A 25,092-nucleotide genomic window follows, 5' to 3' on the forward strand; every position below is an offset into this window, starting at 1 on the left:
AAATAAGATTCAGGCATCATCAAAAGACGCCAACCGCCAACACATACCTGTAAACCCCGGCTGACATTCACACGTGTACGATTCTACGCCATCCACACAGGTGGCATTATTTTGGCATTTAGTCTCACCCAAGCAATCGTCAATGTTCGTTTCACAACGCGCTCCTGTGTAGCCAGGCGCACACTGGCAGCTGAAACGTCCCTCCTCGAGCACAGTGCAGGTGGCGTTGTTACGGCAAGGATTGCCATAGCAGGCATCGATCATGAATTCGCAATGCTTGCCGTGATAGCCCGGCTGGCAGAGGCATTGGTAGTCGCGTTGTGGCAGCGGTATGCATTGCGCCTTATTTTCACAAGGATGCGTATAACAGGCGTCACATTTAGCCATAATCTCATTGCTAACTTTGCTTTTGCATACAAAGTTGTGTGAGGGTGTTGAGAGTATCAATTTGTCCTTCATATAATCGGGTTCGGCGCAACGCGCTATACCCGGCTCTACATAGTCCAGTTTGATCCAATCCGAGAACCATTTGAGTGCGCAATCGCAGTAAAGTGGATTGCTGCCTAGGGCACTAGGAAAAAGTACGAATTTAAAATAATATGTTTGCATGATTTTGAGGTATTTAAATATTTCCCTTACATGTGTGTTAGTGATTTCATGTCTTCAAATGTACCCTCCGGTAGCATCGATATACGATTGCCATGCAGTGAGAGTACGCGCAGATTCTGTAAGCCAGCTAGGGCGTAACGTTGTAGACATTGCAAATTGTTGTAGGATATGATGCTGTAATTGCCAAATTAATTGTGGAAAATATTAATAAAAAGTGTGAGTGTTTGGTAGAGCGAAGTTTCTAAAAAACTGTCTAACAAAAATGCCGATTTATGGACGTAAATTGTTACAGAAAAGTCTTCAAATAGTAAACATTTTTAACATCTCCTTCTCGCAAGAGTGCAATACAAGGTATGATACCCTCGATAGAACGAAATTTCTATCTTAGTAGCCAACCAAAAATGTTCATTAACTCCTATAAAACCGATTGACGGGCGCAAATTGTTACCTAAAAGTTTTCAAATTACAGTCTGTGTCAAAAAAGGAAAAGCGATTATTCACGAAGTATAAAAGATAAACATATATTTAAAATTTTTTTACATGAAAATATGTACAAAACTACGAGTCGCTATTACTCAATAAGCTTTTCTGCGTAGATCGTCGACACACAGGACTAGATAATTTCGGCCCTTTCGAATGCGTGCATAAAAATACCGCCTCAAAACGCTTCGTGTACTTCTCACTCATTTTTGTTTGGTTGCGTTTACGGGAAAGTTTCGAACGACACTAACCTGAATTAGCACTGGCGTCATAGCCCTTGAGCAAAAAGCAGAACGAAATATATCTTGAAGTTACAAGAAAAAAAACAGGTTCTTTTCTTCTGACATAGACTGTATGTATAACAATTTCTTATTTTTTTCTTTTCACGTGAGGACATCACAAGGTATGATGGGTGCCTACTTAAAATTTCTTGAGAACAATTTTGATTTTGCTGGATCTCAAGAGTTTCTTTTAACTTACTTATTTTCTCTTTGTACTTGGGAACTAACTAAGGTAGATTCCACCCTTCTAATCTCTTAATATTACTACGTTCCACCACTCTATCACTGATTATTTCACATTCCAGTTCTTAAATGTGCCTTTGTTAAACTCGGCCAAAATCGCTTAAGGGGAGTAGGCAGCTCCTCCAGCATTTTTAAATTTTCCATTTTTTTTTTGCTTTAAAAATTCATTTACAATTTAAAGAATATCTTTAAAATGTTTTAAGCTTAATAGAAAGTCTAAAAAATCCTTATATAGTCAGTGAAGAGATGAGCGACGAACGAAAGATGAGTAAGAACGAAAACTTTAATCGCGTTTTTCTAGAAATACGCTTTTTTCCGCGCTGTCGAATATAACTCAAAAAGTTATCAAGATATCAACTTAAAATTTTACCTCAAATTTTATATTAATTATCACTAAAAATATTGTTTTGATTAATTTGTTTATACAAAAATTTCTTTCTTTTCACTTCAAATTTTCATTTTTTTTTTTCGTTAAAAAGAGGTAAGTACAAAGCGGAATAACTTTTTTTTAATGAAAACTTGTTGTCTGGTTGATTTCAGTTGGCTACAAGAGGCTAGACATTCCACGGCGCAAATTAAAGGAGCGACGTTTGCGCTGCTGTATCGCCGCCATTTTTTATTAAAAAAAAATCTTTTTATATGTATTGATATAAGCATGAATATTAAACTGCCCTTCCTGAAGCGGGTATCGCGTCAATCAAGAAGAAGAAGTTTGTCGGTATTGGGCAAGCATCTCCGTATGCAATTAGACTTCAAAAATATAGTGCCTGGATAACAAACGGAGTTCTGTCTCAAGAAACCTTGATCTTACAGTTTGTATTCTTGTGAGAGAAAACGAGAGCTAATCGAGGGCCGCTTGCCACCCGATGAATGTTTTTTGCAGTCCGCCCGTAAAATTTCGAGCCTAAAGGGTTTTAGTTTTCATCAGTGACTTCATAGAAGAGTTGGTAGGAGTAGTAACATCACAGTCGTAGATTTTCGCGTCATTAAATAATCAATTAAGTAGTTAATATTTCCTCCTGACCAATGTAATGGCAGGTAGCAATTAGATCGTTTTTTCAATGTTAAAGAATAGCAAACTTTTATTCAGAAACTGAATTTAGAAAAATCGTTACATTGAGTTTTAAAGGTAGAAATTTTGGTAGCTCATACTGGCGAAGAAGTACAAAGATAAGGCTTATACTGCCTCTCTCAATTCACAAAGAAATGAAAGATATTAAGTTAGATTTTACGCCAATCGTAATATAAGGACCACTCCTTCCCTAAATCTTATTAAGAATGAAAAAATGTAAATGCTTATTAACAAACACGGCGACAATCAATGCTTCAACAACGACAACCAACATTAGCTATTAGTAATTTTATATAAAAAGAGGGAACTGAAAAAATGTAATTTTTTACAGCCATTTTTCAGTACACGGAAATGGGCAGAAAACACGAAATATTTTGCTTGCCTTGAAGAGGAAGAATCGGTCAGAGATTAAAAGAAGAAATGCCATGCTATACGGCATATAGCAAAAATTACTTATTTTCAGAAGGAAACATTTGAGCTCCCTTTTAAACTCTTGGGCTAGATTTCAGGTAAAGTAAAAGGCACACAAACACAGTGCGTTGTATTATACTATGAATACTGCTATCAGCAGGTGTTGTCTACAGTTTCGGCAAAAAACAAAAATCTACCATTCCTGCTTAAAATTTTATACTCAATCGTATGGTTTCTACTTACAGCGTTGACAGGTTCGTCAGGTTGGCAAAGGTGTAATTAGAGAGGAACGTGATTTGATTGTTGCTCAAATCCCTGTTGAGAAAAAAGCAAAAAAATCGAAAAAACGGCACAAAAGTAGAAGAAACAAAAAGCAGGAATTAGTAACATAACTTTTCCAAGGGTTCATTCGGATTTTTTTCCTCAATCATTCTTCTTCTCATCATCATTTAGCTGTGCATACTTACAATCTCGTCAAGGATTTCAAATGTCGTATCCGATCCAAATGTATCATTGTTATTTCATTCGATTCTAGATATAATTCTGACGTTTCCGCCGGTATGCCACGTGGTATCTCTTTTAATTGATTGCGCGAACAACGTACTACGGTGCCGGTGCAAGTGCAGGCGGGCGGACAATAGCCATCGCCCAAACAGCCTTCATTGTTGTCGGATGTACATTTGAACTCGTTATGTGGCAGATCCTTAATTTGCATATCACGTACTTTCGATGGGGCAGCACAACGTGCCGCACCGCCGACCAAACCCTTCTTTCGTAGCCACTCGGAAAACCAGGCCAAATGACAGTTGCAATTGAATGGATTGGCAGCCAAGTTTCTGTGGAAAGTGGAAAATGTAAAGTGTGAATTGAAATGTGGGCTTTTATTAGATATGGAGATATACATATGCATGTGTACATACATATGTATGTACGTGTGTAGATAAGTTTGCATAGAGATGTGGAAATGCAAATAGGAGAAAAATATTGGAAAAAAGTCATGTGGTGGAAATGAATTGTCGTAGCGGTTTTTAGAGTACAATATGGTTATATTTACACAGATATGTATGTGTACACATACACTGCGCGGTACAAATCGTGTTGAGGTTTGGTTTTTTATGTTTATAACATAATGAGTGTGTTGCTTTTGTCGCGCTGGTTGTTACAGTGACTCCCAAAAGCATTTATGCGAGAAGCATAGCAAACTATTTCGAAACTAATTAAAAAATTTTGATACATGTGTAACACAGAGTATAACACAAGGTGGCGCAAAATTAATCAGCTTATCGGAAGATTTATAGTTTGTGCAAATAACTTGGCAACTACACAGCTGCAGTACACAAGCAGCCAACAATTTAGCACGTAAATGTCAAAATAAAGATTTCCCTAACTCAATATAAATTTTTTTATTTAGTAAAAGATTTGTTCTAAAACAAAATTGGATGATTAATTTTGCGCCACCTTGTATTATACTGTGTGTTACATATGTATACATATATATAAAGTAGTATTTTCAAAAAATTTTAATTAGTTTGGAAATCGTTTGCTATGCTTCTCCTCTGAATGCGACCAAAAATAAAGTCCAAATAGTTGGAAAAAGTTTCTTCCTTGCATTCAAAGTATTAAATTAAAGTAAAATAGCTTTTGTGGTTAAAATAAACAGTATTTAAATTAGTTGAGTAATTGATTTACAAAAAAACACAATTTTAATAAAAAAATAATAAAAAATTATTGTATAATTACAAAAAAATAATACAAGAAAAATAATAATTATAAAAAATAGGAACACAAAAAACAAATATAATGAAAAAAATAATACAAGAGAAAGAATAATAATAAAATAAAAACACCAATAAAAAAAAAATTATAAAAATATAATAAATAATAATACACATACAAAAAATAGTATTTTTAATATTACTCTTAACAATTTTTTTTTTCAAAATAGCAAAAAATAATAAATATGCTGTTATCAAACTATTTTGCTCTTAACTCCACGTGGATAAAAAATAATATTTTTTCTAATATATCAACACATAAAAATAGTATCACACATTTTTATAAATATAATTCAAAAAAAAAAAAAGATTGAAAACTTGTTTAAGCTTAAAAATATTTTCATCATTTCATACTATTAAGTTTGGTGAACATAAAATATTGACTGGCAATTGACTATGTTACCTCATTTTTCGAGTAATAGTTTGGTGAAATTTTCATTAAAAAATTAAAAAAAGTGATAATTTGTGGCACCATTTTTTTTAATTTTTTCCTCAAAACACTTTCTGGCTTATTTTTTCTTTTAGAGAATAACCACTTTTCTTAAGTTTTTTTCCAAAACAGTTTTCCACCAGACACAGCTAAGTGTCCCTGAAGATGAATTTTAATTGAGGCAAAAATATCGACAAATAAATAATAGAAAAATTGTATTTGTTGTTTTATTGTTAAGATGGTCTTGATTGAGCTCGCAAAAAAAAAAATAAAATAAAAATTAATGTTAGACGTTTTATAAAGAATAACGTAACGAAACAAAAAAACAAAAAATAGTAATAATCCTGTTTTTGTTACAGACAAAAACAAAAACGTTTTGTGATCGAATAATAAAAGTAAACATAAAAATTTAAATGTTTTAATATAATTAATTTATAAAAAAAAAAATTTTGTGAACGAAAAATCAAAAAAAAAAAATTAGATCTTTTTGTGTAATTAATTTAGAAAAAAATACCACTTGTATATTTTAAAGAAAACTGTCGCCCACAACTTTTAGTAATCTTAGCACTCAACAAATAGAGCAAAATAATATCCATATTTTAATAAAATTAATAACATTTTTGCAATGTTATAGTCCATCGACCTTAAGATATTTTTAATATTGCATTAATATTTTAAGGCTTTTTTTGATTTATTAACCTATGTTCTTTATTTTCATTAAGAACTTGCTTAACAGCAGTTAAAAGCTCTGTTAAGTTTCAGACATACCAAAAACTCAGACTTTGCAATGTCAAGAGGGGCATCTGCAAATTTCATGATTCTGGTTTGCATATGCTACTTACAAATAATGGGAGTATTTATTTGGCTTGTTATATATTTAGGCATGTAAGCAAATATTTATGCTAAAACTAAGGGAACCAATAATTTCATTTACGAAAATTCTGCCACACAAAATTTTATTTTTTTGCACTCTCAGTTACAGCTCTGGCTGCGCCTGAAAGTGTCTTAAACTTTTTACTATTTTAATGTTACCATCGCTGTTCAGATAACATTTTCTGTTAGAATAGAAAATTTGCTTTAAGAATAGTAAGAATAGTTTGCCTTTAGAATAGATCGCTAGTATGACATATCTTTCACCATCATTCAGTTAAGGAGTTAGTGGAGCTACACTTTTTTAAGCTCGTTTATTTATTTAAGGGGTATTGAGGCCAATAGGTGAGCTGGTTGGTTAAAGTGGTGATTCTTCCAGAATCCAACTAGCGCTTCCGCGCCATTTTGTTGCCACATCCTCGTTACCAACTTGTTTAACGGTTATTTACAGCATAACTAACGTCTAAGCCAGATAGTTGTTCGAGATTCTCGAACAGCGGTTGGCCCAGGGTTAACATTCTGTCCTTCCATAGGGCAGGGCATTCACAGCGGAAATGGAAGATTGTCTCCTTTTTCTCCGGTTGTTTGCAACTGTGACAGTATGTATTGTGAGGGATACCCATTTTGGCTGCTTGTTCTCCGATAGACCAAAAGCCAGTTATGACTGCCGTTAGCCTCCAGGCGTCCCGTCGTTTCATTCTTATTAATGCCGACGATTGCTTGAGGTTGTAGGTGGGCCATAACGTTCTGCTAATTTTGCATTTCGTCTGGACTTTCCACCTACAGTCTGCGATTCGGAGGTATTTTTGGGAAATTGTGCTCTTGACTGCGCCTAATGGTGTGAGTATCGATTCTGCAAGAGCGTTATTCATGGCAGATCCCTCTCTTGCCAGTTCATCTGCGTTTTCGTTACCTTCAATGTTCCGATGTCCCGGGACCCAGATTAAGGTAACTTTATGGTTTTCACTCAAGATGGTGAGGCTATTCCTACTTTGTTCCACCACTTTGGAGGTTGTTGTGGCCGAACCCAGTGCCTGGATTGCAGCTTGGCTATCCGAGAGAATAGCGATATTACCCTTAAGAGAGAAATCTGCGATTAGTAGCCTACAGGCTTCCCCAATTGCCAGTACTTCCGCCTGGAAGACACTGCTGGTATTAGGGAGACGCACAGATTTCTCAATTTTAAGTCTGTGAGAATATATACCAGCCCCAACACCGCAGCCCATTTTACTTCCATCCGTATAGACTGTAGTGTCGAAGTTGTTTAGAGAGAATCCCTTATTCCATTCTTCCTTAGTTGGAAAGAGAGTGGCAAAATTCCTATTGAAAGTTACCGTCGGGACGATGTAGTCAGTTCTCACCGAGATTAACTGAGTTTCTCGCAATAATAAACTAGCATGACCATAAGTTTTTTCTCTCCAGCGACCCGCTTCGTTTAACCTAAATGCACTCACATGGTTGCCGTCTTCTTAACATGTAGGTCTATTGGAATAACGTGTGTCAGTGCATTGAGATCTGATTGCACCGACCGTTATTGCACATGCTGATCTTTGTATTCTGCCGAGTAGTTTGGTATTGTACTTTCTCCCTAGAGCCTTCCACCAAACTACCGAACCATACGATAGAATAGGTCGTATAACCGTCTTATACAGCCATACTGTATGCTTAGGTTAAAGACCCCATCTTCTTCCAAGCATACGTTTACAGGCATATAAAGCAATTTCTGCCTTCCTTACCCGTTCTTCAACATTTAATTTCCAGCTTAGTTTGGAGTCCACAATTACCATATAGGTGAGCTACTAGCGATACTTATTTTTGGTTTGTTTATGGAGCGTTGACTCTTACAGATACTCGCAATGGTTGTAGGGACCTTGATGGTTTAGCGAGCAATTCCAAGAACTAAAAAATATACTGGATTCAGCCAGAGATTAAGTTTTAGCTTTCAAAGTTAAATCACAAGCATCAAAATTATTTTTATTTGGCATGAATATAAATGCGAAATATAACAATTAGTTAACCCTTAACAAAAAAATTTCAAGCTATAGAATTTGATAAATTGAAAGGCTGATTTTTGTGAGTTTTGCGTCACTTTGCGCTCACGAGTATTCTATGCACAAAAAAAGCATTGCTGTTATTGCGCAGGTGTCCCTCATAGACAATTGCCAACTACATTTCTCCTCCCATACCACTTGGCATTTCATAGCAAACCCTACTTTTGTAGTATACATACATCCACACATACACCTTTACATGGTAACAATGAAAGTTTGAGCATATTCAATCATTTACCAACGTTGGAAGGAAACTTTTGTAGTGGCCAACATATGTAGGCACGTATGTATGTATGATCATATGTAAAATTTGAACACTCTTATAATACATGTGCATGTATGTGTGTGCATTGAAGAAAAGCAGAGTGTCTGAAAGTATTGTATGCGATGAGTAGCTGCAGCATTGTGCACATCAAATTAGGGTGATTCTGTGTTTCAAGTGTTTCATATTGTATTTATGTATATATAAGTGCACACATACACACACACACTCTGCTTACAGATATACATAGGTACTAAAACACTATAAATTTTTTACGCAGCAAGGAAAAAAAAATACGTTTATGGTTACTACTAGTGCTTTTAAATATATTTATATGTATTTACATACATACACACATACATACATATGCATGTTTGTATAAGCATACAATTGTGCTTATTGCCAGTCGTTGAGCTTGCCACTTAAATCATCGACAAAGCAACAAAGGGATGTGCAGCAATATATTGCAAGTCGATCACAGCAGCCAGCGCAGCGTTAGCGACAACAGTCGTAGGGAGTCTGGACAAGGCAATGATATGTACATATATCCAAGGTGGTAACATCGGTGCTCTAGTCTGGTTGTCGTTATCACAGCAGGCTCGAATGCCCCGCATATTGGCGTGCAAATGCCCATATATGAATGTATGTATACGCAATATGCAACGCACACAAGCACACATTCATTTGACACACACACACTATATGCCGCGCACTGCTTGCTGTCTGCCTATTGCGGCGACTATAAATTGGAGTTCAATTAAATTACTTGTACTTTTACGCTTCCAATATACTCTACTAGCGCGCTGCCTCCAATTCTATTCGACTAAACAGCGAAACTGAATTATGTACACGCATATGGATGTGTACTTGCACATTCTATATAGGAACATGTGCATCTTTCTGCCTTTGCTCCCGGTAAAAGCAGCGCGCGCGTATGCTGTGAAGTTCAGCCATAACAATCAAACCCATTAACCTCATTTCTTTGATAAAAACTTCTCCGTACGCAATTTACTCAATTTATACAATGAAGAAGCAATTAATTACGCATTTGGTACATAAATATGCATCTATAAGCTACTCATATAGACTTTTTCAAATCACACTATGCCCTACTCAATAAATAAATGCATACATACAATACACACATACATACATGACTACATATGTATATGCATATGTACCAACTCTTCCACAATATGTAAGCACTAAAGACGCCAGTCAGTGGCTGACGAATTAGTGTTGCACTTGCCGCGTGCGTGTGTTTGTTTGTTTGTGTACAGGATGTATGGTCCATAACATAATTTTGAGGCAAAGAGAATTTACAGTAATTTATCTAATTAATGCTTGTAATGCATGTAAATTTGTACTTACAGTGAGGTGAGCGATGACAGGAATTCAAACGAACCGGGCATCACACAAGAAATTTGATTGTTGTAAAGATTCCTGAAACGATTAATAAAATGTCAGAAGAAGTGAAATAAAATTGGATTGCAATTGATTTAAAGTGGCAGAGTAATCATTTATTTTTTTTAAAGCTACAGATTTATTTGCTTGTAAAAATAGCTATTTCCTATACACATCATTTCCTTTATTCATCATCATCATAAATTTCTAGAGTTCCAGTGTGGAGCATAGGGCCACATACACACACATACATACATACTGTAAAAGCGGTGTTATGGAATGATTAATTGAAAAGGCACACTGCTTGCAGCTTATAAGCAACAGGCTTTACCGGTAGCAGTCGAGGTTTTGGTTTTCCAATTAAGCCTACTCACTAGAAACTAAACGCACCACGAAAAAGCCCTCGAGTCACGAAAAAAATATTTTTTATCGAAAGAATGACAGTTAACCACTAAAATTCAATGCTTGATTGAATAAATGGTAGTTACCGCTATCGTTCCATTCGACAGCCTTAATCTCTAAAATTATCATCACACCGATGAAACGCATAATTGACTTGCGCTCATCTCTGAGCTCTGCTTGATAGTTTGCATGGCTTGCACGCATACGGAGTCGGGCGATTGCACCTGCCGTTAAGAGCTTCTCAGGCATAAAACTACGTGCCACCAACAAAGGCCGTTTTCCAACTAAAAAGCTCAAATAAATGTACTTAGATGCAAAGCGCAGCCGTAGCCGAAGGGGTTGGTGCGTGACTATCATTCGGTAGGGTTCGGGTTCAAAACCCCGTGCATAAAAGACTAAACACCAAATTGTAGAAAACGTTGTTTCTAATAGCGCTCGCCCCTCGGCAGCCAATGACAAACCTTCGAATGCATTTCTGCCATGAAAAAACTCCTCACAAAAACCCATCTGCCGTTCGTAGGCTGCATAAAATTGTAGGTTCCTCCAATAGCGGAAAAACATCAAGGCGCACACCACAAATCGAAAGAGAAGCTCGGCCAAACACCCAAAAAAAGGGTGTAAGCGCCATCTAAATACGAAAAACTATAATAATTCTACACAACACTTTCATATACAAACTCTTCACTTATCCTCATTATTTAACCGTCTCACCATTCTCACTGAGCTGAAGGTGTGTAAACAATTGTGCATTAAGGTGTCTCATCTTCCATACCAAAAAATTTAGCCGACTTCCAAATACCTTCAGATGATGGAACATTGGAAGTGACGATAAATCTTCTAAGCTCTAATTTCATTAATTGATGACTTTTGGAAATGAATTGCAACTACAATTCAATCGGGTCGTGGAAAGGGAACTCACCATTAAACGGTGTAATAAAATTAAATGACAAAGTTAGGAATTCCCCACTAAAATCTCAGCTTAGGTGCAAAACTTCATCTCAGCCTGAATAAATAGCTTTAAAATAAAAAATTTTTTGGGCAGATGAAGAAGTAGAACGTGAACCTCATGAACGTTTTTTATCAAGCGCGTTTTAAGTATAAATGGGAATGCAAAAATATTCACCAATTTAAACCTGACTAATTTTATTTAAACTACCTTCCGGGAGTGCGAAGTTTCGAGTATCCGGACATGAAACATCAAATGACAGAAAGTTTTTTCTAATGGCGGCAGGCAATCGCAAACCTCCGAGTGTATTTCTGCCAGAAAAAGCTCCTCATAAAATATATCTGCCGTTCGGAGTCGGATTAAAACTGTAGGTCACTACATTTGTGGAACTAATATATATCAAGACGCACACCAAACATCTAACAGAAGTGTACGCGCCAAATGTTTTTAAAAAGGTTATTTAAAAGAATTTTTGTTTAGGAAGGCGCGAGTATGGAAAATGGTTTGGATTGAGTCAAACAATTCTTCGACGGCTTGTTCATAACAGCGGAAGGCTTTGTCTATTCAGTGCTTCGGCCTTTTATATAAATAGATCTGTCACATACCGTCACAAACATGGTCTGTGACCATTGCAACAACAAAAAAACTTCAGGCCTTAGAGTCATTCTGTGCATATGGTTGCCCGCTAACTGGGTGTCATATGATGAGCCTCTCACTCGAGTTAGGAAAAGACCAATTGAAATTGAGATTCACGAGTGTAAATGGAGATGGATTGGTCACACTTTGCGAAAATTTGAGATTGACATCAGCAAAATATCCTTAGACTAGAATCCTTAAGGCTTATGCCGTAGAGGTCGACCCAAAGGATCTTGGAGATGAAGCCAGTACATTGAATTCACGACAACTGACGACTCGCTGGCAACCACCGCAAATGAAGCTTAAAGCCAGGAATCGATCCCAATGCAATTTATTTGTTTCGGCACTTTGTGCCCCAGTCGGCGCGCTAAAAAATAATAATAATAAAATACTCCAATAATCTAATCGACGGACGAGACCCTTTAACATTCATTTTTTACGAGTCAAAGCAACTTCAATGCAGGAAGAAATTAACCCATCTATTAGTAAGTACATATTACTGATTTATTTAACTCACGAATGCTTTAAAAATGAAACAAATTAATTATCACATTTCTTTTCTGTACTCTACTATACTTACAGTGTCTTCAATTGATGCAATCCCAAAAACATTTTATTCGAAACCTCTCTAATTTTATTTTCTGCCAAAATCATTTCCTGTATACGATTTGCACCCTCAAATGCATTCGGTTCAATGCCGGTTATGTGATTGCGTCGCAAATCGAGTTTAACCAGATGTGGCAGACGTCCAAAGAGACCATCCGATTTGATGCGCCCCAGCTCATTGTCGTTCAAAAGGCTGCAAACAAGCAAGCGAGAGAAAGAGTAACAAAAAATATTAACGTAAAAGCCAATATTTTAGGTCAAATAAATCAATGCAATGGTATATTTGGAAATAATCAACAACAAAAATGTAAAAAAAATATATATATATTATATATATGTATTCGTATTTACAGTTCAGTTGTGTGTAGCGGTATATCGCGTGGAATTTCTTTGAGGCCACGACCTGAGCAATCAATTGAAGTGCCATCGCATTGACACATTGCCGGGCAATCGACATCAGCGCGACATTCGCTCGACAATTTAATACGCATATCGTCCCAAGAGCCTGCAAGCAGAAGAGAGAGAAGAAAGTAGAGTTAATTAAAAAATATGCATGTGGGTATGTATGAGAGTGATTTCATTAGGAGAAAATGTGAGAACGCGGATGTGCTAATATGCATATGTACATATGTGCATATGTGAATGAGGTATAATTTGTTCAATACTTGTCACATAACGAGACTTGCAGGAAGCAAGCTTTTAGGCGCAAAATATTGAAAATATTGGCATATCTGCAATGGATAATTGCTAACATTAATGTTAAAGTGGGTTAACATTTCGACGTTTTAGAACCATTTTTAGGACTAATTTAAAGGCCCAAAGTAGTTAAAAAATTTTAAATAAAAAAAATTAAGTTAGAAAAAATATGGATAAAACCAATTGAATTACGTTTTAGAAACATTTTTGGAAATAATTTAAAGTCCTTAAATATTAAACAAATATAAAAAAAATGTCTTCAATGGATATTAGCAAATAATAATGTAAAATATTTTAAGAAATCAATTACGTTTTATAAAGAATTTCAAAACTATCATAAATAATTTAAAAAAAATTTAAATATTTAAATATAGGATTTTTCAGTAAGAGCGCTTCAACTTTTGAACTTTTTTGAATAAAACACAAACGATTTGACTTTTTTAACTAATTTTTTTTTTATTGTCGAGTTTGAACATATACATTTAAGTATGAAATTCGATTTCTTTTGCATGACCACCGCGTGCACGTTTTACGAAGTCCAATCGTTGAACCCAATTTTCGAGTGGCTTTGAGCTCACAAATCGTCGCCGGCTTGTTACTGTAGACCAATGACTTCACATAACCCCAAAACGGGACGGCTTGTTAAATGGACCGTAAAATGGCCGTAATGCTCTTAAAGTAGCAGCAACAGAACGATTATTTTCATAAAAAATTTGCACGATTGGCAATCGTTGCTCAAGTGTGTAGCGTTCCATGATGAAATGTATACTAATGAAGTTTACAAATGACAAGCGTAAAATAAAAAATATTGCGTCGTTCGCCCTCCCTATCGGAAAAAAGTTGAAGCGCACCTATTGAATAACCCTATATATAAAAAAACACAATTTTAAATTGATTTTGCGTTAAATAAGTGCAAAAATTGAATTTATAGGAATTAAAAATAGATCTTTATACTATTCTATATATGAAACAGGTAGGCATTTAGTTTTTTTTATTCAATAATAGAATTTATTTTTTCCACAGCTATAATTATTGGATTTATTAAAAAATAATGAATTTTTCTTTATCCAAATTAACATATTTTTAAAAATAAATCTGAAGCTTTTAACAATAAATTTTAAATTGTAGGTGGTATGCAAGGTGTCGCAAAATTAGTCACCTTAGGTAGGTAGGACGTCCGCCGAATGGGTTGGCGCGTGATTGCCATTCTGAATTCACAGAGAGAACGTTGGTTCGAATCTCGGTGAAACTCCAAAATTAAGAAAAAATTTTTCTAATAGCGGTCGCCCCTCGGCAGGCAATGGCAATCCTCCGAGTGTATTTCTGCCATAAAAAAGTTCCTCATAAAATATCTGCCGTTCGGAGTCGGCTTGAAACTGTAGGTTCCTCCATTTGTGGAACAACATCAAGACGCACACCACAAATAGGAGGAGGAGCTCGGCCAAACACCCAAAAAGGGTGTACGCGTCAATTATATATATATATATATATAGGTAGGTAGGCTGTCCCAACGACACACTTAGACCTTTCGTAGGTCCATTGTGTTACCACTGGAGCTTATCCTTACCCTATGGGTTCCTTTTCAAACCATCCGATAGCTTTAATAAACGAGAAAAGCTTCCTTAGTTCTAGATGCGCTATGTCCGCTACATCAGTTAAAAATGCCGTATCAAGAGTGCGGAGCCTACTTATAGCTAAGATTTCACACTCACAAAAAGGTGTCTGACTGTTTCCTCTTCTTCTGTATTAAGATAGCTTCTACAGAAATCGAATTACGGGAGTCTTAACCTTCTAGCTGCCTATTAAACAATGACCAGTTAATACCCTTATCATTTTTCTTATAGCTTCTCTGTTAAATCTTAACAAACTTTTTGATCGACCACTGTTCCATTTCGGTCGTGCCTCTCTGCTTAGTTCGCATGTTGTGAGGTTTTGCCAACATGTATTTACCTTCTTGATGGTTTCCCTATCTATAAGTAGTTTACAAGTGGCTATAGGCATAGGTATCAGCGTCTTATCCACTTGGTGATCAAGCGTTGTACCGGTTCGAGCAAGTTCATCTGCCTTGCAGTTCCCTGCTATATTCCTGTGGCCTGGCACCCAAATAAGGTATATTTTGTAGTATTTAGATACGTCATTTAGAAGTTTAAAACATTCTATGACTGTTTTTGACGAGTGTGTTTTAGATTGTAGCGCTTTTATAGCTGCTTGACTGTCCGAGTATATGAATACTTCATTTGTGGATAATACTCTCGTTTTTATTACCGTAGTCCCTCTTTTATGGCAGTGACTTCCGCCTGAAATACACTGCAATAGAAGAAAATACTGTGACGAAGGATTTATTTAAGTTGATATCCTTGGCCTTACAAAAATCCGTTGTACCAGGAATGCAGGGGAATTTTTAAAAAAATTTTCTTAATCTGAGAGCTGCCTTGTGAGCTGTTTGCTTGCCAAATTCCTCTATTGGTAATAGGTTAAGCATAATATTTAGTGCCCCTGTGGATGTAGTCCTAAGGGCCCCGCAGATGCAAAGATGGGCCAATCTTTGTACATGTACCATGGTTTTTTTTAATATATAACTTATCTTAAGCAGGCCGCCATACTAGTATGCCGTATGTTAAGATTGGTTTTACAATTGCTGTATAAAGCCAATATACGATAGATGGGGAAAGGCCCCAACTTAGTCCTATTACCTGTTTACAAGAGTAGAGTGCTATTGTCGCTCTTTTTACTCTATCTTCCACATTTGACTTTCATCTTATTTTTCTGTCTAGTATTATACCTAAGTAGCGGGCCTCATCACTGATTGACAGTGCCGTTCCACCTAGAGTCGGAGGAGTTATATTTGGAATTCTATGTTTCGTGGTAAATAAGATGAGTTAAGTTTTGTTAGGGTTGACGCTTAGCCCATTTGCTTTTGACCAGTTTTCAACCATGTTTAGTAAATATTGCATGACTTCACAAAGTGTATTGGAAAATTTCCTAAATTTCACCCTATCGGAAGGTTTATAATTTTTATAAATAGCGCCGTACGTCAATCATATTTGACACTTGTGACACCTGCTATCTACTGCAGTACACAAACAGACAAGCAATGGAGGTTGTAAAGGTCAAAATAAAGGTTTCCATCACTTAAAATTATAATTTGTTTTTTGTAGCAAAAAAGTTATTCATGTACAAAATTTGATGATTAATTTTGCGCCACCCTGTATTTTCTTTTCAATTATAATTTTTTTTCTTTAATTCAACATTTGTGCATTTATTTTATTTTTAAGATATTCCACATTTATTTTGCGCATACTAAAAACCATATTCATACATTTTTTATTCATATCTGTAAAAAAATTTGCATGCAAATACATAAATCTACTTTGACTCTTGTAAGAACGTGTTAGCTTTTAATTTTTTCCATTTTTTCTTTTTCTTTTTTTGTGTGCCGTTCATTTTTTTTTAATAAATACCAACTCTTTGTGCATCCATCACCGACGCCACTCCACATATGCACATCTTGACTTTTTGCTACTCATCTTTCTTTTTCCAATTTTATTTTTTTTAAGATACTCACATTTGAATTTCTCCTCACGCAACGACTCAATGCGTCGTCGATGCATTCGCTTTGGGGCTTCGCAGCGTGCGCCACTTGTCTCGATGGGGTTTTTGTGCAAGTAATCAGCCAGCCAGCGAAGATTGCAGTCACAAATGAAGGGATTCTTTGCCAGATGCCTTTGGTTTAGTAAGATGTATACAAATGTAAAGAAAAAAATAAAACAAATGCTTAAATATGAACAAGAAGATCTTAGTAGTTAACAAAAAGATTTTATTTTCAAAAGAAATAACAAGTGTTTGTAGGTGTCTTACATGGAAATATATGTGCATATGTGATTTTAGGTGAAAAGACATAAAAATAGTAAAGAGCTAATGCAAGGCTCAGGCGTACACTAAAATTTTATACCAGAGGCAGTCATACTGACTCAAAGTGTTAACCTTCCTGTTGCTAACAAAGCCGTGAATGTCAGAAAAAAAGTCGTAGCTTTTTCCATTAAAATGGAATACTTTGTTACTTAAGAACGTTGCTCGTTGCTTACAGTTTCTTATTTTAATTAATAGCAAGTAAAAGCACAAACAAAATAAAAAGCAACAACATTTTGGTAGGTAAGCAAGTGTAGCATGATGAAATTCAAGGAAAATAGTTTGAGAGTGTTGTAGTGAAGAGCTTTGGCACTTTTGTAACTGCAACGCCTACGTAGCTTCAATTTAAGCGTCCATCTGAATAAAAAATGTGAATAAAAATGTTCAGTCTTCCTTTGAAGGATCACGATTTATTGAACTGAAAGCAAAAGTGTACCTATTTTTTTTTATACATTTTCCATGCAATATTGAGGGCGGGATAAAATATCTAAAAAATAAAAATATTTTATTTAACGGCTACCGCTACCGAATGGGTCGGCGCGTGAATACCATTCGGGAGTTCAAAGCTCCGGGAACGAAACACCAATTAATAGTAAAGGGCTGTTCTCTCCTCAACAGACAATGACAAACCTCCGAGTCTATTTCTGGCATGAAAAACTACTCATAAAAAAACTATCTGCCATTCGGAGGCGGCATCAAGACATACACCACAAATAAGAAGAGGAGCTCGGCCAAATACCCAATACAGGGTGTAGGCACCTATTTTTGTATACACTATTATATAAATATAAATTAAATTTAATAATTAAATAATATTTAAGTAAATTTCTTTTTAAATAGTGCACAATATCTTCATGCCGATTGGAGAAAAATTGGCGAAGTTATAAGTATTTGAGCGTTCTATACCTGCTTGATTTTAAAGCGGTTTTCACAAACTTGTTATTATAGTCCAGGTATGCATAAGTATTTCTTCGCACAATTCGCCAGGTATCCGTGGGAGCTTTTTTTTATTTTTTATAATAATTAATCATACAATAGCACTACTAAGTATTGCAAAGTCGGAAAAACATTCTTCCAAGGATACCTCGAAGAACATCTCCTTTAACAAATGCATTTGATTTTTTTATTTCAGATGATTCTGTTACGGGTTATGATGTAGCGGACGTTTTTTATGAGCTTGAGAACTTCAAGTGATAATACAAAACAGAAATATTTTTGGAATCAAATTTGTTTATTATAATCTGGTAGATAATAGGTAGGTGAAATGGTTGAAGTGCCAGTCTGGCACTCCTCAAGTAGCACTGAAGCGCCGTTTTGATACCATTATGAGACCTCCACCAGGCAGATATCTATAGCCAGCCAGAGCTGTGGATACAATGGAGAAGATTGATGGGATTTATGTTGGCGCACTGCCCCAGGTTGTCGAAGAAGAGAGCGCCCAGTGACCTTAATCGTCTAGCTGCCAAACCCGGACATTTACAGAGGTCCCCACAGCTTCTGCAATGGGGATTAAATGGTAAACCTAGCTTTTCCGCTTGTGTACCGATCGTCCAGTGACCGGTAAACACAGCTACGAGTTTGAAAATTGAATGACGAGGAGGCCAAAGGACTTTCTGAGTCCTTCGTATATCGTATCTGGTAGATGATTTCATGGCATTTATTTTTTGAATATGCACCGTCTTGCTGGAACCAAAAGTCATCTATGTTTAGTTGATTAATTTTTGGAAACAAAAATTCAGTCAACATGGCTCCGTAGCGCTCGTCATTCATCGTGACGGTAGCTCATTCCCCATTTCGAAAGAAATAAAGACCGCTAGTGCGCTCTATGACTTTTGCGAACATTTTTGTTTTTTTTTTCAAAGTAAATTTCCATAATTCGGAACCGTTGTTCTGTCGTTAAACGATTCATGATGATTTGCCAAAACTTACTCAATAGAAATACCAACACAGTTTACCAGTTTGCTGTCAAACCATAGTTATCGATATCGATAGTTCTCATGCAGCTAAAAAAGAAAAAAACACCCGATATATCGCAATATAACTTTTTTTCGAGACACCTGCGGAGATTCACTGTTAAAGAACGTTTACATATGCAGTGATTAGCAAAAAATCCACCGATAAGCCGCAAAATCAGCAATCTTTGATTTGGATGCTTCTACGGACGCAAAACGTTTTCCTTTCATGGCCAAATGCAATTTACCGAATAGGTAGAAGTCTCAGGGAGCCATTTCAGGCGAATACAGTGAGTGATTGATGGTTTAAATTCGATTTCTAGTCAAAAATCAGTCACAAGAGTGGATCGATGAGATTGTGCATTTTCATGCAATAAGCGCCAGCTTCCTCCTTCACGGTATATCTCAGGCGACGAATGCGATGCAACAAACGCTACAAAAGGCCAAGATAGAAAATTGCATTGACGATTTGGCCCGGTTGATCTCCTTGTGGATAATTCCCTTGGAATCGTAAAAACAAATGAGCATCGACTTGATTTTTGACTTCTCCAAACGCGATTTTTTGGATGTTGGCTCGTCTGGGGTCTTCCAAAAGGCACTTTGATGCCTAGTTTCAGGTTCATGTTGGAAAGACCACGTTTCATCACCAGTTCCAATGTTGTAAAGGAAGTTCTCGTCTTGTCTCGCCTCTTTAATGAGGTCTTTCGAATGTTGAGTTCTGAGCAATTTTTGGTCCTCACTTAACTTGCGCGGAATGAAACGTGCACAGATCTTTCTAAAGCCCAAATGAACAGTAAAAAGGAGGTTGTCTGTAAAGTCGGTTTACTGACGATAGTTTAACCTGACAACGTCATAAGAAAATATTGATGGAATGGTTGCAATTTTCAAAACAAAATTTTAATTTTATTTGTTTGATGGATATTTTGTATGGATATAGAGGAGGAGGTAAATGGAATTGCAATGGAATAGGTCAAGCTACATTTACACAAACACGAAACATTTATCAAATTCATGAAAGATATGTTCAATTTCGATTGTGCATCAGACGTTAATAAGTCAACAACACTACGAGGCACCATCATCGATTTGCCTTTTTCTATCATCGTCCTATTCTCAACAGAGAAATGGTTCAATACCATGCACACAGGAAGAAGGCATATGCAAATACAAATATGTGAATTTATATACAAATGCGCATATACATATATACATATACATACATATATTGCTCACTCAAGTAGGACAGAGCCAGATGTCGAACGTTGCCGAACGCGGGGGCCGATTGTGCTCTTTGTCGTTCGTTCCGCGCTCTCGCTTGCAGTTTAAGCACATTAGCTTACATTTGCTTGCGTACGGAATAGATTCGTATACTTGATATGTCCATATGACTTGTATGCATCTTTACATATAGATTTGTTCTTTTTGAAAATTGCGCGAAATTGTATATGTATATGCATGTTTATATACATATATTAGTATACAATATATCTTATAAGGTATATGGTAAATATTACCATACATTTCTTCCTTCATATATTACAATATATAATAAAAAAATTAATAATAATAACATTAAAACAACAGGTATTATTAACAAACTTGGTTTTATTTTAAATTCTTCAAGTAAATCAAATTAATAATAATCAATAAGAAGGCATATGCAAATACAAATACGCGAATTTATATATGTACATATGCGCATATACATAATTACATATATACGCTCACTTAAGTAGGAGAGAGCAAGATGTCGAACGTTGCCGTTCGTTTGCTTTGTTTGCTTTGTCGTTCGTTCCGCGCTTTCGCTTGCAGTTCCTTCAAGGTAACGACAAATGAGCAAGGTAACGGCAATGAGCAAGGTAACACTAATGAGCAAGGTAACGACAAATTTTTTCGTGCATGCAGCCTGTTAAATCGAATTATAAGACGTTATCACGTCAAAAATGCGATAAATCGATATTTTGAAGATATTCAACTCCGATTTCATGAATTTCAACGATGATTTCAATTCATTTTTGATAAGTTTACGAACAATTTCGATGGAGTTTTCGGTGATTATTGATTTTGGGCGGCCCGTATCTTCATTGTCATTGCAATCTCTGAGACGTGTAAGCCACTCATAAACTCTGGCACGAGAAGGACAATCATCGCCACAAACTTTTTTCATCAATTCAAATGATTCAGTTAACGTTTTACCGATTTTAAAACAAAATCTGATATTAGCTCTTTGTTCGAAACTCATTTTTGTACCGATGGCACGAAAATACAGACACTTTAGACGCAATAACTTCGCTTCCACGGTACCGAATGTCACAAAGCTTTCACTGGAAGTCAGCTAGGCATGTAACTTCCAACGCACTAACTCATTAAAAAGATGGCACCATGAAACACATTTTTATGACACCAGTCTTGTTTATTTTGGACTTAACAATTTAATATCTAACAAAAATTTTATTAGAATTACGCCTACAAGCCACTTTTCTTTACCGGCAAAATTTTCAATTAGTTTTTACTTTTACGTTTCTCCTAACATTAGTAATAATAATTATTTATACCAACTAGCACAATCTACACAAAACAACTCTTAAAAACATGTCCTTTTTCACCGAATTAACCTCACGCCTCCTTAAAAATGGTAAGGGGTTCCTTTTAAATTGAAATGTAAAAAAATTCTATACATTTCGCTGAAAAGTATGCAGCCACCATAAAAGGCGCATTGTAAAACATTGTACAGGGGCATTTGCTTCCTATTAGCTACATACTTGCTTTTATGAACAAAAAGCTTTTAGAAATCTAACTGTTGCATTGCGTCAACAGGCTATCTCTGCGGGTAGATGTGAGTAATAAAGAAATAAGCGCACTTCAATGTGAAGTCAGCTAGCAGATAAATTGCTCACTTGGGCGCAACACAACAATGCCTCGCTAGCTGCGCTGCTATTTTCTTCAGTGTTTTCTTCATTTTTCCGCATATTTTTATGGTTTTTTTTGTTTACTTTTTTTATTTGATGTCTGTAGACAACTCTGTTGCGGACATATTGTTTAAATGCCCTAGGTGTCATGTCCTTTGTTCCTGCGAAAGCACGAGTACTACGTACAAGTTAAATACAAGTGCAACCACGCACATACATTCCTTACAGTGCCTATAGTGCAGTTTATTGTTATGTGTACGAGGCTTGCATTTTTCTTTTTTTCGCATTTCATTTACAGTCGCTGCATATCTATGGAGACTGGCAATATATACCTAGATATACCCATATATTACGGGTAAGAGGGGATTAAAATATGCACTTACAGTGTTTGTATGCTCTTCATCGCATCGAAGGTGCCATTAGCCAGCGATTGAATGTTGTTATCGTAGAGCGAAAGCAGGCTGAGACTGTGCAGATCGCGAAAGGCATCCTTGCGTATGCAGGAGATTTCATTGGCATTCAACAGGAGAAGTTGCAGCGATGTAAGTCCTTTAAATACGCCTGAGGGCAAATCCTTTATTTTATTGCCATAGAGCACGCTAAAAAATAAAATGAACAAAAAAAATAAATATACAAGACAAAAGGGGACATTTTTTGCTTAAATAAAGATAAAATGATTCAATACTCGTACAAATCGCAGTAGTTGTAGAAGATAGAAGAACAAGATGTACGAGTATGTTGAAGATCTCTTAGCGGTGTAAAGCAGATTTTAGACAAAAGCGCAAAAAGTGGCAAAACACAAGTTACTTAGTAAGTATCATTCATACATACATACATAAGTAAGTAAGCAAGCACGCGATTGCGCTTATGTATGAGAAGGGGTTGGAGGGGATAAAATGTAACAAAATACTTGTAAGCACAATGGGTATGGCATTGACGACGACGACGAGTGGCTTATAACATATGGACCGTTGACGATTGGAAGTGCTTGTGAGTAAGTGAGTGCATTATGGCCGGTAAGTAAGTGTTTCTGTAGTTCGTAGTTCGGCTGTCGAAGTTATAAATAATAAAAAATCCACTGCATGGATACTAAGCTCCACGAGCCCGCGATTAGCCGTCTATGAGTTTTAGCAGAAAATTGAAGTAAAAAATCTTGGAAGTAATCGTTACCTAAACCGGTTTGGGAGCGGAGTCAATGGTACATTCAGATTTCGTAGACTACCGCTATGACCAACAGCACCACAGGTAAAAAAAAATTAAGAAATAAAATTTAAAAAAATATAAGCACGTGCAAAAAAACTGCTAATGAGAATAAGGTATGTATGTATGCCTAGGTAGATATGTATGCAAATACGAGTACGAGTGCTATTGGAGCATTTGAGGCGAAGTGAGCATACAAGGTGGCCCAAAATTAATCCTCCAATTTGTCTTTTTTAAATAACCTTTTCACTAAATAAAAAAATAAAAATATATCGAATGATGGAAATATAAAAAAAATTTAAATTTTTTGTCTTTTTGAATAACTTTTTCAATAAATAAAAATAATAAAAATATTTTTAATGATGGAAATACAAAAAAAAAATTTTATTTAAATCATGTACAAGGTGGCGCAAAATTAGACATCCATTTTTTGCCTTTTTAAATAACTTTTTCAATAAATCAATAAAATAAAACTATTTTGAATGACGGAAATACAAAAAAAAATTAAATTGAAATCATCTACAAGGTGGCGCAAAATTAAATCATCTAATTTTTGTCTCTTTTAATAACTTTTTCAATAAATCAAAAAAATTAAATATATTTTGAATATTGGAAATCTTTATTTTGAACTTTACGCGCTCTATTGCTTGTCTGTTCGTATACTGCAGCTGCCTAGTTCAGAAGTGTTAAAAGTGACGTACGACGCATTTTTGCCAAAATTATAAATTTTCCCATAGGGTTATTAATTGTGTGCCACCTTGTATATATTTTCTTAAGTTATTTTTTCTAACATAACTTAGCTGCTTGGCAGAAGCGATTTTGCTCCAAAAGCCTCTAGCAATTTTAGATATAGCAGAAACACGCATGAAAGCAATTTGTTACAGCAGTTCATCAAGCCCTGTCAGTACGGTGTAGTCACCGATCGTCATGGTCTAACTCATCTAACGGTAAGCCCAGAAAACAAGCTGTTTCGGCATGTTGGGTTCATAGGGAGAGTGGTGTGAGGTGAGGGGGTTTAAGAGGGCATGTGAATTTTTATATTTTATTATTCAATGAGGGCATGTGAATAGGTGGCGGAATGTGCGGTGAGCCTTTACATGCTGGACATATTTTGGCTATCTCGGGATGGATTTTGAATAGGTAGGAGTGTAATCTGCTACAGTATCCAGAATGTAATGGAGCCAAAGTTACGCGGATCTCACGAGGCATTCTGTATTACTCAATTCTTGTTTCTAATCATTGACCTGGCGTATAAAGTGTCAAGTTGCTCTAATACGGCTCCTACTAAAAATAAGTTAGGTTAGAATAGGCGTCTGTCTTAAGCCATCCCAAATTTTCGGGGAATCCAATTAGCTCATACAAGGACACTGTGCCGTAACTGCTCAGGTCGATGGAAAGTGGTCTCTCAGAAACACCGACAAATTGAAAATAAATGAAGAAAAAAAGGCTCGCTAGTTGATTTATTCGCCTTTATGGATTGTAAATGTCGGTTAGAGGGATAAAGCGGAACGGCTTTCTCTGCTCTGAAATAATGAAAAGGCAAACAATACGATTTTGAATAGAAATTTTAAATTGAAAAGAGTGTGAAAGAGCGTCGGGGAAAAAGAACGACCTAAGAATGGAAGAATGTGGAGATGAAGAGAATGTCGTACAGGATGTGTCACTGTACGAATAGATGTAATAATGCAGTGAAGAACGAATGGATGAAGTCAACGATGGAATCGAAAAATGACTACATAGACGATGAATTGTGGTCGTATCGGTGGGCCAATATAAGCTCAATAAAAGAGGCCAGCAAAAATTGCACAACTTTTTTTGTTATTGCAACAATATTATTTACTGCAGTTAGAGCGAAAGTCTTTAGCCGGATGTACGTCAATGCTTGACGCTTTGGTAGCGCATTTCTCTTTTTTATAAAACTGTAATATTAAGAATATTTGCGCTAAGA

At 35.9% G+C, this 25,092-nt stretch overlaps 1 protein-coding gene across 1 annotated transcript in view; it reads right to left on the reverse strand.

Moving 5' to 3' along the window:
• LOC128865685 (protein slit) overlaps positions 1–25,092 on the reverse strand; it is a 118,646-nt gene that overhangs the window by 11,543 nt on the left and 82,011 nt on the right. The window contains 9 exon segments of the mRNA XM_054105952.1: positions 48–571; positions 640–783; positions 3,340–3,411; positions 3,564–3,932; positions 9,856–9,927; positions 12,453–12,671; positions 12,830–12,983; positions 16,740–16,897; positions 22,328–22,543. Coding sequence (XP_053961927.1) covers positions 48–571; positions 640–783; positions 3,340–3,411; positions 3,564–3,932; positions 9,856–9,927; positions 12,453–12,671; positions 12,830–12,983; positions 16,740–16,897; positions 22,328–22,543 — 1,928 coding nt within the window.

Source organism: Anastrepha ludens, chromosome 6, assembly GCF_028408465.1.
Source record: "Anastrepha ludens isolate Willacy chromosome 6, idAnaLude1.1, whole genome shotgun sequence".
NCBI lineage: Eukaryota > Metazoa > Arthropoda > Insecta > Diptera > Tephritidae > Anastrepha > Anastrepha ludens.